The sequence below is a fragment of the Acanthisitta chloris genome, unplaced genomic scaffold (assembly GCF_000695815.1).
Source record: "Acanthisitta chloris isolate BGI_N310 unplaced genomic scaffold, ASM69581v1 scaffold19202, whole genome shotgun sequence".
Taxonomy (NCBI): Eukaryota; Metazoa; Chordata; class Aves; order Passeriformes; family Acanthisittidae; genus Acanthisitta; species Acanthisitta chloris.
The window spans coordinates 38,783-56,461 of NW_008661242.1; the positions used below are offsets into that span (position 1 = coordinate 38,783).

General features: G+C 40.0%; 1 protein-coding gene across 1 annotated transcript in view; it reads right to left on the reverse strand.

Annotated features, from left to right (window-relative positions):
* Positions 1-17,679, reverse strand: part of LOC103797926 (netrin-4-like) — a 45,118-nt gene that overhangs the window by 19,721 nt on the left and 7,718 nt on the right. The window contains exon 3 of the mRNA XM_009070163.1: positions 5,333-5,596. Within this exon, the coding sequence (XP_009068411.1) occupies positions 5,333-5,596 (264 nt within the window). The remainder of the gene's footprint in view (positions 1-5,332; positions 5,597-17,679) is intronic.

Here is a 17,679-nt window from a genome sequence, read left to right on the forward strand (position 1 = left end):
ACATTGTGGTTGTTGTCTAAACCAAAGATACTCAAAACACCATGTTGATGGTATGAATGCCAATCTTGTTAAAGTTTGAGTATAGTGACAAAGAGCCAGAAAAGCCAGAAATACTCACAAAAGCTGTGGAAAGGAACCCAGGTTACAGAGCCTTAATCTGTACAGGACAGGACTCTGAAACCTTTAGGATATTTTCATCAGGACTATTGCTAGACTCAGGAGGACAGAGGCACTGATTTTTGGGCTGGCCAAGAAGCAGCACCTGGCAGTAATGGGGTCATTCATTTAAAGTGCCAGTTTTCCTGACACAACAGGAGAATTATGGGATGTATAGGAAAGCCCTTTTTTAGATGTATGTAAGAATTCTTCAGTTAAGGTTTGTGGTGATTTTGTGTGAATGTGTTCAAATAGGATCTTCTCCTTTTCCAACTTTTATCTAAGAAATTGTTTAAGAACTGTCATTTAGGGTCAGATTTGAAGCACATCTTGTCCTGGGAAACTAGAAACTCACTAAAATTAGCCACTACAATTAAAGAGAAACTTTTCATAATGGTCCTCTGTGCTCCCCTGTGAGCTTCTTTGTCACCTGAAATACACAAATACCTGAAACTTTCTTATCCACCTGCATGTTCCCACAAGAATTCCCATGAAACACTTTGGCCCACTGCGAGTAGCAACACCCCTTGCTTTTCATGTAGTTCATGTAATTCATGACTACCTTTTGCTCCATAATTTATGTGATCTTCTATGTTTATGGGCATTGTTTGAAGTCCATATTCAGTTTTAAATTTGGGAAAAAAAATCAGCACAGGTATCTGTTTCTAGATTTTATGCTGATTTGATCTAGAAACTCTTGTAATGTTCAGGGGTTTTTTTCCATTCCTGGCACTACTCTCAGAGTTGATGTACACAGGGTAACTTTTTCTTACACAAAACCTACTCTCTGAGTTGGCAGTAACAACAGAGAGCACCTCCTGAATCTCTGAGTCCTGGACATCAGACTGACTGGCACAGCTTGGATCAGATAATGTGAAAACTTAGCTGGGGATTATCAGGAGAACTGCACAAGATATCTGAAGAGGAGGTAGGTGATATTTGCAAGGGATACAACAGCCAAGTCACCTAGAAAATTACTGTAGAAAAACAAGTTCTACCTTATGTAACCTCCATTATGTCAAACAAGGAACCTACTTAGAACCAGATCCTGCTCCCTTTGAAATAACTGGAAAACTTTCCATTTGCTTCACTGTGGAGGATCAGACCCACAGAGAGTCTAGTTTGCCTCTGTAAACAGGATAAAGAAGCAAAAGAAACATCCGAGGCCACTTGTAAGAATTTCCTGGCAGTGTAGGTACCAATAATTAACAAGTGAAAAAAAAGCAACCTTAATCTTTATACAAAAACATTTTAATCCATATTTGCTTTCCTCTGTCCATACTTACTCCTCATGGACTAGAAAGAGAATTGTGAAATGTTTGGTAAACAGAAAGGACCTTGTTCTAGATTCTGTGTTCCATCCATATGCACTTTCTGCTTTGTAAGCTTTGCCCTGGAAGCACCTCTGGACTCAGCTAAAATGCATCATCAAAGCAGATCCTAAACCTTCCAGCTCTATAGACTGACATAACTTTGTACATCCTCTGGTGTCAATACCTTGGACAGGATTATGTTCTGTTGCATCCAATTGTGGATGAAGACTAGATGCATTCAGGTGGTCAGGTCCTGGCAGTGGTTTTGCTTATAACAGCATATTAATACCCTCTATGTAAAAGAAAATTCGTCTCTAGTTTCTGTGGCAAAATGCAATCTCAAAAATTTTGTTTACTGACAGAGAAGCTACTTTCAAGAGTTTGAATAATACAGGCTGTGACATTCAGAAAGGAGAATTTTGTCCTTAGCTGTCATAAGAAGCTAAGTTAGGTCAGTGTCTGTTTTGGTTTTTTTCTGTTCTGAGGAAAGGAAATAGCAAACAAGAAAACATCACTGTCAATAGCAACAAACCCCAAATTCAAGAAGTCCAGAAGTTTCTTGCCTATTTACAGCTCCCATCTTCATTTCTCAAAGTTTTTCTCCTGTCTGAGATGATAATCTCAGCAGTTCATAAGGGAAATGTGACCTAGATAATTTTGTTGAGGTGGGTAAATGGCCTGTTAAAAAAACCCCCTACACTGAAAGAGTAATTATTACTGGTTTGCTGCCTAAATAAGAAGTCAGAGGACATTTCCATTGGATCCTAGGGGTCTACTTTGAACCTTGCTGTATTTTCACAAACTTATGACCAGAGAAAATATGCATGAAATTGTGCAAGATTTCAAGCTAGGAATGATATACCATTTGGACATTGGTTTTACAATCTGCAGTTTTCTGGTATCCATTTGTTGCTATGACACTGTGGCATCTGTGACATCGCTTCTCACAGAGCTGCAGTTCTTACTGGCAGCCTCAGTGGAAAAACCAGAAGCTGAATGGGCTGTCATGACTGAACTGACAGATCCACAGATAAATTGATCATTGACAGATCATCTAGTAGTCATAGGTCATCTAGTCCCTTCAAAAGTGTTGAAAAGTGTTGGTTCAAAAGTGTCAAGAAATTTGCTATAATTTTCCCCATTATTTAGCCTCCATGTCATATCAGCCTAGAAGTGTTAGAAGCATTACAAATGGAACAGATTTCTGTCAGAGTGAGAGCAGACTTAGAAATTAACACAATCACGTCTTTTCTAAGACCTAAGTGCAGAATGATCTCAGATTTTGGGCCTATCCCATGGCAAACAATTACAGTTGTTTTCTACTTTTTGCTTTTGTTTTTGTTAACCACAGAAAATAAATACACCATAGGAGGATTCTGAACTCTTAAGAGACTGAAACTCATACTGCTTTAGCCTTTCTGTGGAAGTCTGTATTTTTCCAGCATTTTTTTTTGATTACTTGACAGCAGCCCAGAAGACATGAAGTTTTTCTGCCTTCTTGCTGTGATATCACCCATACCAGCCATATTAAAACTCTGCCTAAATATTAGATGTGGCCAGTGGATTAAATCAGATTATTTCTGGATGTGCAGTGTTTGTTTCGAACAGCAATTTTCCACGCCCTGTTTCAGTTACCATGTGACAAAGAGCTCCTTCCCTCTGCCAAGAAATTGCAGAATAACAAAGAGGGTTTTTTGCAGTGTAGTTTGGCTGATAGGAACTGTATCATTGCTGTTCACCCCTCAACAACAAAGGCCTTTTCCCCCCTGCATGTGGGCAAGGAGATTACAGTATTGTAAGATGCAAAGTTATACACTCTATTATAAACTTCCTCATGCTGCCTATGTAAAGTAAACCCTGAGACCTGTACCTATATGAACTCTCCCTTCACCACTACAATATCATCATTGGTAAGTATTAGATAAAATGTGAAAGGATCCTGTGGCTCTTCCACGAGTGGATTTTCATTGCATATTTGAGAAAGAGCTAGGGTGTAATAACTTGTATAGCTTGTATGACCTGGGAGTAGAATTTTTTATTTTGACCACCTAAGGTTTCTCACTTCTCTGGTTAGTACAAAAAATAGAACCTAAAGAAGGATACAGTAAGAACCTTGTAATTGTATCTGCAGAATGAGGATCAACTGCTCTCCATGATCATTGTGGGAGAGGAACAAGAAGGAATCACCCTAATTTGCAGCAGAGATTATTTAGGCAGGCACTAAAAAAGTGCTTTCAAAATGTCAAAATTGGAATAGCTACTGAGGGTTTGAATTTCCTTCACCAGAGATTCAAAAAATCTAGTTCAACAAGCATTCACTAGTGAATGGCTTAGCTATGCTTGATCATACCTGACGTGAGGATTCAGACCAGCTCACTTATGGGCTTTTCCAGACCTCATCTAGGATTTTGGAAGCAGTTAAAGCCCTGGAAGGCTCTTCTTCCTTTTTCCACAGCTGTTTGAATCCTGCTTAGGCAAAGACTTGCTAATATCTGTGCCTGTACAAATCATGTGCTTCATCCACCCTCTTCTCTCCTGGGATATGAGTCACTCATGAAGTGCATTTCATTAAAACTATTTCACCTTCTGCCCCATGAAGTCACTGATGGCACAAAAAGATTCTATTCCCTTGTGATCAGTGGGAAAAAAATATCCTGTCATAGTTTACAGTGGTTATGCCAGTAATATACACAATATTGTGTTGTCCTTTTCTGATGGGTAGTGTTTACTCTTCTACCAGCTGTATTCATTTATCAAATAGATGAATAACATCTATTCAAATAGATGTTATTCATCTATTTGATTTCACTGTGTGTATATTTAACAGTTTGCAGTAGGGAGGGTGCACTCTTTAAACAGCTTTTCTCCACACAGTTATGATTGAAGTGAGTATAAATCATCTGAATCCCATAGTATCACCTAGTGTAGCTGAATCTTGGATTTATACCACAGGTGGAACAGATTCAGAAATGATTTTGCAAATATTGTATAAGTCATACAGTCCTAATTATCTGACAATATCTACCTCTGAACCTAGAAAAGTTGAAAGGAAGAAAATGAATACACATTCCAAAACATAATAAACCAAAATGTCAAGTGTACCATATATCTAAAGGGATAGAAATTAGCTTAGGATGTTTTTCTTGAGTCTATTACATCAAGGTGCACCAGGGACTAAAGTTCTAAGGGTTATTTGGGTTTCCAAAATCCAATGCAGACACAGACAGCCTTCTGGAACCAGTGGAAGCATTGACTGGCTTTAATTCCATCTGGGGTGTATGTGTTTAGATGTACCAGGATATTTGCCTAGCTTAATCACCCTGTGACTGTTTTTTATGTAATACTTGCAGATAAATCAATCCTGAACACTACTGTCTATGTAGTGAAAGTAACAAGAAGTTTGAAAACCTAAAAGTGAAGGCTGAAACCCTAAGTATGACAGAACTACTCATCTCTCACAAACTCAGAAAATCTGAGATTCAAGATCTGATGCTGAAATTCTGGTCAGGGCAGACTTTGAATCAAAGATATTTGTTCAGTTCTGTGCAGGCATATAGGGAGATTTCACTCATTATATTGGGGTTGAATCTCTGTTTCAATTACAAAGGCCTTTTCCAATTTATAGGCATTCTGAGGTCCAGAGTTTTTAGCAATGCAATTAATACACATGGAACTGCAGGAAGGATTATAGGATATATTTTCCCAGAGTGGTGTTGGTTTCACTGATGTGGATTGACAGAGCTGCCCTTTTTTCAGGTAGGCTTAGGGAGGCTGAGACAGGATGATGCACAAAATATACAGTCAGGCTGAGACAGCAGAAAGAAGTAACAAGTTTAGTAAACTGGTGAATGTTTAGAACTCACCATGTTCTCCATGACTCCTGTCCTGTTGGCAAGCTGGCATTCCTCTGCATGCCCATTGCAAAAGCAGCTTCCCCGGATGATCAGGTCATAAATAGCATAGTGGGCAAATCTCTGAGGTTTCTCTATCAGTCCTGAACCATGGCATGGACATTCCTGTCTTTTTAACAAAAGGAGGCGGAGGTTGGTGAGTTTCAGGAGATCTTGAGCCTCAGGACTATAAGGGTCTTCAATCCTGTTAGCTGGACTTAAGGCACGATAGATCACCTGAAAGAGAACATAGACATCCCAGAGTAGATACAGGACTCTGCATACACAGCAAATATCCCAAGACAATGTTCACAAAAAAAAAAGAATAGTTCCTATTTAGAAGACTCTGCATAAGCAGTTGTGGGGCTGGGGCAGATCCCAGAGCATCACAGCTGAGTTACCACCAGTTGGCCAAGCCACAGCAAGAGACTGTGTAGCTGCTTTCATCCCATCTCAGGCATGAGATAAGAAATGCCTTAGTTTAAACATCTCTCCCTGGGGTTAGTGAGCCCTGTTACTTCTGGAGTTTAGTCAATATGTGGTAACTTGTCAAGAGATGGTTACTTCCTTGTTTTTCTGAGCCAAATGACAACAGTATTACTCAGAGAAATCCAAGGTTTATTGCATAAATGTAGTGTAAATGCCATCCAGATTTCTCAAAGCATTTTAGAAGCATGACTTTAGCATTAATTCTAGAGTCAGGTAAACTAAGGCACTAAAGGGATCTCTGAAAGAAGTGGAAACAGTGATCAGACTTGGTCACCTGAACTACGTGTGCTAGAAAACACAACTTGGCTAGGGTGAGTGAGCACTGAGAGAACCTTGTCTGCAAACAAAGCCAGGTGGTTTACTCCTTAGAAGTAACTACAGTGCAGTGAGCTCACAGGACCAAAGGTGCTTCCTGCCTAGTGGCTGTCTGCAGGTTGTTATAGAACCACAGAGTTGTAGAATTTCAGGGGTTGGAATGGACGTTATAGACCATCTAGTCACAGCCCTTGCCATGGCATGGACACCTCCCCACTAGACCAGGTTGCTCAGCATTTATGTTGTTGGATAATTCTTCAGTGCAGCAACACTTTGGTTTTGAGCATCACACTTCTAATTTGGTGTTTAACAGTGACTGTTATATTTTATCAGCAGGACATGTTGTTTTTTACCATTCTACCCTCCTCTATCAGGGTGTTCTTGTTTCTATTGCTTTTGGGAAGAGGTTGCTAATGGAGGATGTCAGTCCATGCCAGTGAACTAGAGAGCTGGTTGCATCGTTCCCAAGCTTAGATGTGCTCTATGAATATGCTAACTCAAACTTGAGAGCTGTTTTCTCTTTTGGTTGAGCTTTTCCATCATGGCAGAGGGACTTTTTCCCTTGGGGTTCTTCGGCCCTGCTTTATAAATTTCTCTGACTAACTCTGCTAGAGCAGTGAAAGCTTTGTTTCCATAGGGATTCCCTCTTTCTTTCTTTCTAGTGAACTGACCAATTTAAATATAAAGTATGTAAAATACTTTTGGGTTTTTTTTGCTTGCAGGACACAAAAAAAGAGCTTGTGGTATATGCCTAGAAGATAGTTGTCTGGCATGTTGATGGCACATGAGGAGACAAATCCCCTTAAGCTAACAGATTCAGCTGCCAGGCTTTGCACAGAGCTACACCTGGCAGTACAACAGCAAAGGCAGTGGTACATTTCCCACCTGTTCACAGCATTTTCTATTTGGTTAGCTCTGTTCTTTTTTCTTTTAATTCTCTTCTCCTATCTTGTCAGCTACTTACAAAGCTGCAATTGGCCCTGCTTGGGCAGATCAGAGATGCCCATATTTCCTTGTCTGATAGAGCTGTGGGCAGATTGCCCAGGCTGTGCAATGCAGGTGCCTACATTCCCCTGACCAATGAAGCCATGACAAAATAGCCCAGGCCTTTCCACCCCAATGTCTACATTCCCCTGGTCAATGGAACCATAAGCAAATGGCCCATTCTGTTTTGCCCAGGTGCCCAGCATTCCCCTTACTGATGGATTCACAGGGCAAAGACCAAATCTCTCCTATCCAGTTCCCCTAATCCAGGATGATCTGATCTTTTTAGTGGAAAATATTATATCAACCTCTGCTTCACAGTCCTCCCTGGACCACACTAAGGTGGAGTGGTTTCTCAAGAGTCCTGAGCACCTGGCCGTGTACAGACACACTTATCTTCCTCCCACATGGTCAGTTAAATGTAGTGAGCTGGATGGAATTATTCTGCAGAGCCTGCTAAGCTCAGAGGTCTCAAAAAAAGAAGGGTTAAAAAGTAACTACTGGAATATTAATGGCTAAAAGTCTTTGTGAAACTGTTTTAAATTGGCATAAAACAGAGGAATCAAGGGTAAAGCAGTTTGTTCAGTTGCTGGTTTTTATAAGCTCTATTCTCACACTTAGCTTTCTTGTCTTTGGCTTCCCTAATATAGATGCTTGGTAAAAATGGCATGCCCTCTTAGGATGGCTCTCCAGAGCATACCTACCAGATCACTGGCTTGAGAAAATAAACACTAGAGGTTCTTTGCTCCAGAAAAAAGGACAGCCAAAAAAAAAATATGTCATTAGGTTCTGCAAGATCCACACTGGTCCTGCAGTGGCCTCCTTACAGGAGGCTGGGCAAGAGGCTTAATGTCTCTGTGCCCCAGACATCCCAGTTGTGAACAGATATGGATCTCCTAACAGGAGACAGAGCAGGAGGGTGAATGAGGTGAAGAACAAGAGTTTTTACTGGGCCTCTCTGAAAGAAATGAGCAGATAATGGCCAAAGTATTTCTTTTTACTCTGTGTCTCTGGCACTCTACTTCTGCTTGTTGCCAACAGACCTGCACTGTGCTATGTTAACTGTGGAAGGAAATCCTGTGCACTACTAGAAATCCATTCTGTACATGGCATGATGTCTAAAGAGATGGATTCATATTTTGGGATCTCCAGTCAATTATCCATCCTCCATCCATGTCTTAATTGGCATTCAGATAGCATTGAGTTCTTCAGGCAAAAGAACAGCTGCTGGGTGCTCTTGTCTCAGCATAGGCCATTTGCTCTCCAAAGCTGTACTGTTTATTGTTTCTTTGCTTGACAGCTTGGAAAAAGGTTTGGTTTCCTGTGGGTTTATTGTTTTGCAAATGTTTTCATTTCTGGCCTTGTGTCTCTTGAGAGGAGTTGCTTTGGCATTTTCCATATCCCCTTAGAAGGCTGAACATTATTTGTGAGTAGAGACATTAATAGCTTGGAAGTCCCATAAGGATTATGGCATCCTTTTAAGCAAAAACAGTATTCCATTCCAGCTGAGGTACAAGAGTTTGCTTGTATGATTAATTTATGACACATTTCTGTCTGGAATAAGCTCAGTGGTGAGACTGGATTTGTTTGTCCTTATCTCTCCCAAGGCAAAACTTGTTAAGTGTCAAAGATCTGATTTGGGTGACATAACACTAGTGAGGTCTTTTGGGAGTGGCACTTACATGTTCTTCTTGGATTCAACAACCACTAAGGAATTAACTAACCTTCCTTAACTTTTTAAAAATCAAAGATATTGAAGACTTAGTTAAACAAAGGCGTTTTGTATCAGGAGAGACAAAGCAAATATGCTGTGCCAGTAGAAGTAGGTTTGGGTGAGCTGCAATTTGCACCAAGACTGAGGTTTTCTTTTTTAATTAAATCAGTTCAGCAGCATTATTTTATATATGGAATTTCCCTCTCTTCCCTTCTGGATTATCACATTTTCCTTGAGGTACTGGTGGTTAAAACCCTTGAGCACAGAGAAGAATATAATGTAATCACCATCTCTTGCCTCATTTTAATAGTTGATTGAATGTTTCTTCTCACATGAAAGTGCCAGTCATTAGACCTTCCTTAACACACGTATTTCCCCAATGTTGAGAACAATATGTTAGTGTCCATAATTTATACTTATTAGTCTACTTTAGGTATTGAGTCAAATAATTCTAGAGTGGGAATAATTGTTTACAAAGAACTGATACCTCACCTTACGTGCCCTGATTGGATTTCCATAAATGCATAATTTACCTAAAAATCATAAAAAACACCCAACAAAACCAAACCCCTAAACCTCTGCTATGTACTAGAAATATATTATTATATTTTAAATTAATGTACTTGGGTTTATGGTTCCTTTAAGGAAGAACGAATCCTAAATCCAGATTAGTGGGTTGATAATTTTATATGATACAGGGAAGAAGGAGAAGGTGTCACTGTAACCAAAACACAGAGTTGGGAATGTGCTATTTGGTCACAGACTCAGCACAATTGTTCAGTATAATGTCCAACAAGTAACTTATGATGGATTTCCAGTGAACTCAGTAGGAATAGGAGAAATCTGGTTTATGTCCTGCTTTCCATTTTCTAAGATGGGATACAGGTATTCAAGTACTTTGTGGAATGAGAGGAAGATGAATAAATTTGTACTATAAGATTCTCTGAGAATTCCTGAGATGGATGTTCAATACATACAATTTTAACCAGTATAGGTAAAAGATAAGAGTTTGGCTGTCTCAACTGTTTCTGCATAAATATTTTAAAGATTAGATTATGAATGGATCTAAGCATTAGCAAACTCCTAGAGTCATGACCTGTAGGAATAGACATTCCATCTTTTCATTGTGTTATTTGTTCCTCTTTTTTTGAGCTCACAACATTTGTATTTCTAAAGCCTATGAAGCAGATTCCTTCTATACACATAAGACGTTTGACTTCTGCCTTTTGCAGAAGGGCAGACATATTAATTTTTCCTGTCCCTGAGATAGTGTGTGAATTTTCAGGTTTCCATTATATTAACATGAAAGACATGAAGAAAGTATAATGAAGAAAAGTGTTTTCTTTCAAGATGCAAATTTTGGAAAGAGCTTCCCATGATGTTTACCATAAAGCTATTTCTCATACAATTAAATCTCTATCTGGTATCAAGCTCTGTTCTTTTTTTTGCTGTAACAGACTGCTCTGAAATCTCCCAGTTGTTGCCCTAAACACCAGGGCAGCTGTGATGAAAGTAGTCTATGCACAGCTTCAGAAGAAAATCTAATGTTGAGTCTGCTAAGGGACACCCTAGATATCTTTCCACATCCCCTGAATTGGGTGGAAGTTGAAGGTGGTCAGCACATCTATAGCTTAACCCTTCATAGAAATACAGCCTAGATCCTGAGTTTCCCTTGCAGTCAGGAGCTGACACTGGAGCTGAAGGCTGAGTAGGACGTTCATGCTTATCTGCACATCTGCTATCAAGCACATATTTGTCATTCTCATTTTCAAGTCAATCAGCTGCACCTCAAAGAGATGGTCACTACCCTATCCTCTCCTGACCTTTCTAAGAGCAAGGAAATCTGGAGAATGCTGTAAGTGTGCAAAACTAAAAAAGGTAGCCAGTGTTGGAAGATTGATTTTGCTGCACACAAGCTGGCACAGCTTCACATTGTTCTATCACCAATCAACAGATGATCTTCATTCCAGAGACAGTGTCTCAGATTTTTGATTTCTTGCCATAGGTTTTGCTTCTCCATTCTTGATGCATCTAATTCTGTTTTCTTAACCTGATCTTTCAGCCAGTATTAGTCAGAAAAGATGTGGACACAACAAAGGTTCCCCCTTGCAATCTCATAGCCTAAGGTCAAGGAATATGAATCCTAAATGAAGGGCAGTGCCAATGCGTGGCCTCCTACAAAAGAAGATCCTTGTGCAGAACAAGAATTTGATATCACAAATCATCCTTAAGCTATGTTGATCATGTTGCACACAATCAGGTTAATGAGGTCAGAAATGCCTGTGTGCTTACACTAGGTCCATCAGAAGGAAGCTGCAATAAAAACTCTCATCAGTACTAAATCCTCTTCATTAAGAGATTTTCATGTGAGTTGATTTTGTTCTTAAAGATATAGCAAATAATTGCCTCAGAATTTTTCCTACCCAGTGGGATATATCCTCTGATTCATTTGATGGAGCCCCTTGACTTCCATCTTGTGGTACAGTAGTCTTACCTAAGAAGTAGTCTTTTTCCTGATTTACTGTTTGGAGCACAGGGAACATCTAGTTATTCTCTTAGCCATTAGAAGGCCCATTCTGCCAATCTATGGAATAGTGTTTTTTAGTCAAGATCTGCTGCTTTTCTGCCCTTTCAGAGAACAAAACTTAGAATTCAGTTTAGAGTATTATAGTTTGATAACAAAATAATCATGCATTTGATTTTTTAAATTTTGTTGATCTGAGTAAACTCAGCTACTACCAAGACAAGTGGCATCTTGAATTCACTCTGTATTTTCTGAATCAGAAAGGGTCGCATTTGCTTTGAGGTTATTCCAGTAATCCAGTCAGTGTAGCATTAATATTCATATTTAGGCATTGCTGCCAATATGATTATGGCACAGTTGAAGTTAGACAAATTGTATTCAGTAGGTTCAGGTTACCTGCAGATGTACATGCATGTAGAAGGCAAAGACTGTAGGAAGAAGAAGTATCTTCTCTCGAGACAGGTAATGTAGTTGGGAGTAGAAAAATCTAGATTATTTGACACAACATCCTTTAGTTTGCAGTCTGTATACAGGGAATAGGCAAAACGCCTTCCATTCTGCATAGCAGCACCTCATGTGGAGACATGAGAACATTTTTAATGCTCCCATAAAATGCAGTGTCCTATTTCATTATGAGGAATACTTGCTCTGAAATGGCAAAGGGTGACATGAAGAGTTTTGTGATGCAACAGCCTGACTGGGCTGAGCATGAGGAGGCTCATTTCATTGTGTTTGCTGAATCACCAGGGAAAGTTAAAACAACCCATCCCCATCAGTGTCAACCTAACTCAACCAAGCTGTGTTCTCATGGGAGAGCATCCATTTCTTATAAGTGGAGCCACTTATACCTCTAAGTCTTGGCTGAAATCTTACATAGGAACAGACTTAGCTAAATGTATAATCTTACCATGACAGTGATGTGTCAACAACTGTAGAGCAAACATTTAAATGTTCTTTTGCCTTGAGTTTGACAATTACAACAATACATTCCTAAGATTCATAGCATTTTATATAACGATTTTTTTCAAGGTTGAGACTTGAAAAAAAATAGTAATGGCTGCAAGTCCACTAAGGTTTTATAAAACAGGGTGAGAAGAAAAATTAATTTGATATCTGCTGCCTTGTATGTTCAGGAAATGGAGAAAATGCAGAAGCAACACTAAAAAAACCCACTGCTGTGTCTTTCTGGCTGGTTTATCACGTTCCAAATGTCTCTGAAATGACTCATTACAAACCAGGTTAGAGTAGGACACTTGGTGCCCTCCTCAAGTTCACTTGCCAGGGATGGGATTGCTGGTCTAGTCTCGTCAGTTCAAATTCCCTTCAGAGACAAATCCTTGAGCCCCTTAATTCTTCCTCCAGGGAAGCAGGGCCTGGCAGTGCTATCTGCTTGTTTACACTGCTGGTGTTAACTGCTTCCTCTCAACTTGCCTCTGCATTCTATCTGCTCTACAGTCCAAGTTAAAGGAAACGCTGAACAGACAGCCCTAGTCATAACAATCAGGCACTTACCTTCACTAATGACTAATCCCTCCTGGAATCCTTTCCAGCTGGAAGTCGAATAACCCAAGCATCGTGCAACTTTAAGAGGCCAGTCCTGGTGACTATTGAACAATTCACAGCAGTGCAAGACCCTGTTCTTGCATCTTAGCTACTAGGAATTCAACCTTGTGATGTGTTGAACATGTTTCTTTTCAGTGACCTCACTGCCATATGAGATCAGACCTCTAAGAAGCCACTGAAGCCTCAGTGGTGACCTCTTGAATTATTGATGTTGCCACTTAATGAGATATGTGTGTGTGTGTGTGTGTGCACAGGGGATCCTCCTTTGTTTATCAAAAGGTTTGGCATGAATACAGTAAAAGAAAAGCCTGAGAAAAGACAGAAAAAAATGTAGGTCCTTGGAACAGGATCACATACATTCCACACAGAGCCCTGGCCTGGTTTGTTGTCTGGGTGCAAATGGTTCCCTCTGCCATGACTATTTCTCAGGAGGTCCATGTGGGTGGAGAAAGGCAGCAGAGAAGCCTTCAGTGTCAGTGTAGAAGAAAAGGCCTTCCATAGGGTTGACTGAAAGGCCTTCCATAGGGTTGGCTGTGGCTTCTCTCCTAACAACCTGGTGGCTTTTGAAGCAGACAGAACTGCACCCCATCACAACATGTCTTGATCTGGCATTCACTGAGTGTGCGTAGGAGAGTGATTAAATGTCTTTTAGCTACAAAGAGGGTCCACTCATCTTTGACAAAAGGCACTGCTGGGGACTTCTGTCCCTAAAGAGGTCACCACAGGATACAAAACAGAGACTGAACAGGTCTTCTGTGCAAGGCACACTTAACATGTTGCCATAGAAACCAGTTACTTAATTCAGGCATACACAATTCTTCCAGCCCCCAGTGAATTCCAGTAATGGGTTTATTATATCACACTTCATTGGTGTCATCTGTCACACAGACACTCACATAAATGAACCAGCCTTTGATTCAAAACTCCCTTACACTAGCTAGACCCAATAGGGGAAGGGTCTCCTTTTGGGCCTGGTGGTTATAAGCAGGTCAGTTTTCTACCCCACTTTGCATGCTAATGTCTTCCTTTCATGCTAACATCATATTCAATGGAGGAGAACATTTGTTTTCATTTCCTGATATTCCAGTTTATTAAAAATGTGCTCTTAATCTCTCAGATCCTTGAGTGCATGTGCTATCAGGATGCAGGTTTAAATATTTCAGCCCCCATTTCCCCCAATATGATGTTTGAACTGTAAGTCACACTAGTGTCTGATTGAATGTTGTGCTGATTTCTCCTTTTGTTTGGGCTAGAGTTTTGAATGATATTAGCTGACCAGAAGGCTCTTTTAGGCTCTATGGCTATAAAAACAGTGTTTTTCAGGTATCAAAACAGATGGATGGGCAAGTAGGTAAAAAAGTCTCAGTTAATGCATAAGACTCCATGCCAACATTCCCTGTAGATGCACTTATAGTAAATGAACCAATCTTAAAAACAAGGGGTTGGATTTAGCTCATGATGTTATATTGGAGCTTGGTGTCCTGAAGCAGATGAGCATGGCAGTAACTCCCTTAAGACTAGTTAAGAATGTTCTCACTTAAGAATAAGATAAAGATTGGAAGCATTTGTTTCCCATTTAATATATAACTTCTTACAATGATGGAAGTCAACAGGAGAAACATAGGGTACATAGCAGGCCAGTCAGGACTTCAGACAGACTAGTGGAGGAATTTCACTAAGGGGTGTTTATAAACAGACAAAGTTAGGTGTTGATTTTGTGGTGCTTCGTATGAAGCAAATAATGTGTAAGCAATTGGCAGTGAATAAATTATTCTGTGTTCCAGACCAGAAATCCCTAATGAAGCAAGTGTATTGCCAGAAGAATTAAGATGAGGATTCTAGGATCTCAGATAGATAATCTCTGAAAAAGTACTCTGGATCTGAACAGGAGTAAGGGATTTAACAAATGCTCGGGTAAAATAAAAAAAGATATTAGAAAGTAATCTCCTTGCATTTCTACATGAGTTATTCCCCAGTGTCTGACACCTTCAATCTCAGACGTATCTTATCTGAGACAGAATGGAGATGTGACCCTGTCAGAGGTGAAAAAAAGGGACAATCTACCAGATACAAGGGATGTACCTTAACTTACTGATACATTATGTTCTGCTGTGGCATTGTCACATTACACATCCAAATGTCTTTTGCTTCCATTCCAGTTTCCTAAAATTTTATCTTCTGCCAAGTTTTCCACTGTGCTTCCAGGAAGAGACTCTTCCAGTGGTGTTGGAGGACCACCAGAATGTGTTGACACAGGGAGTGCATCTCAGTTTATAGATGTGTGTCGATTACTTTAGCTCTATCACTTTCTCCTTTCACACCTACATTGTCAGTTCTGGAGCCAGCTGACCTGCAATCTTGTTTCATAATGTGTCCCAGCATGGGCTTTAAACCTATGTGTTCTCAGTAAGCCATCCCTTTTTCTGATTCCTTTTGTGCCCGGTTGAAAAAGCAATTTGTGTCTGTTCTCCAAATGAATAGGACCCAAGAAAAACCTGAGTGTCATGTGGTGGAAATGACTTCAACCCTCTCAGTAAAGAAACCTGGCATTTATCTCAGAGCATTAATTAGCATTTAAGTTGGAACAGTTTTGGTCATTTCAGAAGTGCTATCAGCTTCTGATGTGAGCCCATCAGCAATCCAAGCCACAATCAGTAACTGGATAGGTCAGAGAGGAGATGAAAAAGAAGCAGAGGACACTGAAGAACATAGCACTGGGGATTCAATCAGCTGTTTCCAAGTAATTTGAGTCAGTGCTTGAGGGGATGCCCTGGTGATATTTGTGACACCTTCAAAATAAGGTGTAAAATTGCAGCCCTGAGATGTGTGGGCAAAGCTCCTGTGAGACTTGTATTAACAGTAACAGCGTCACTCCGGCAAATCTGATCAGGTCTCACTTTAAATAACTACACTCTGCCTTCCTTCATTTCAATTCACAAAAGAATCTGCTGTGTCATACTGCTGACCTGAAAAGCCTGATGCCTCTGCACCCTTGTCACAGTGACTTTTCATGGATTGATTAAGAGGTCTCTGTAAAGTCTGTCCAGAACTTGACAATCCTTTTGGGTTAATGTGCTGTGAAAGAGTATTTGTCTTGTTCTGTATTAAGTTGCCATACAGATTCCTGTGTGATGCTTTAAAGCTTCAGCACTCCTCCCCTGGAGGAAGTGAGCTCTCTGTGTATTCAATTCATGTTCATGGAGGTATTTGGGATCTGCAAGGGTATAACCTGTAAATATAGGACTGCTCTTACTATTACTTTTGTTTTCTGACATCTACTACCACAGTGTAGATTGATTAAGCATACACATACTCACTTCAGTGTAGTTGCTGCCCAAGCTGACAGAGTAATTTTGACACTTGTAATCACAAAGGCTTGTTTTGGATGGATGTTTTATTATTTGATTTTCTGCCATCCACTTCTCAGATTTGTTGCAGCAGCAACACATGGTCTCAATGATATTCCCCAAGGTTAAGTAAGCACAGAAGCCACCACAGTGCAGGGCAGCAGGGGGTACTGTACTAGAGAAGGAAGAGTTGGTTTGCATTTAAGGCCGAGGCATTTGCTCAGACCCTGTATTCTGTCCCTTACTCAACCAGAATTGTTCTGTTCTGTCACAAAATGCTTCACTTCTCTGTGCTACTCTTTTCCCATCTGTGAAATGGCAGAAAGACTCTTGTATGTGTGCTGAAGATCATTAACTGGATCTTGCAAAGTACTTCCAGATTTTTGATTGGAAGGCACACAAGAGTGGAAAATTATATTACTTGCCGAGATTCTGTATTGACGTGGCAAATGGTAATCCCTCTACAGAAGACATTTGGATGCATTTGAATTAAGTGAATCATGGTAACTGAGCAGCAGAATTACTACTCCAGAAATAAGGCAGTTTACTAGTCAGATGATCTGCTCCAGATTTCTAATATGCAGAGATGTCTCTTAGCCTGTTGCACAAAGATGAACTCACTCTCTCCTCACTGCTGTTTCCCTGTCTCGGGTATGCACACTAGTTTCTTCTCATGTGCATTTTGAAGTGCACTGCTGAAACACTGGGGTTTTTGAGCTTATCTGGACCTGTTCCTCTCACACTTAAACTGAATTTGCAATCAAGTATTACTTCCAGAGAGGAAAACCAAAAGGACTGTGACTTCTCTAAGGAAGAGAGAAGGAAGTGAAAAGACTCCAGCCTCTGTTGTGACTACAGGAATATCTTATGATCTCCCTTTGTGCCTTTATGTCTTCTCTGTAAAATGATACCCATGATATTCACCATCTTTCCCATCTAAACTGCCAAGACTGATGAGTGAAAAGAGTTATAACTAAACTGAGGATCTGATTACTAAGCAGTAATTAATATTCTTGTCAGAGGAATTTATCAGAGCAATTGTACATTTATTTTTAAAAAAACCTTTTGTGTATGTTTAGTAACACATCAGAATATTCATACCAAGGGAGGAGCTTTTCCCAGTGTTGAATAGTGAAATCTGGCTGCTCACTCCCTCTTATTGCTTCCACACAGTTTCATTTCTGGAGTCTATGGTTTGATACAATCATCCGTCACCACCAGCAAGAAAAGTTACATTAAACTTAGGAGAATGATGTATTTAAAGGTCATCCAATTGTCTAGAACTTTTTACATGGAGAAGAAAAAGAAAAACCATGCAGTTCATGTCATCCTAAAGCAGGAAAATGGCTTGGATAAATCAGGCATTACAAATGTGAATTTCCCT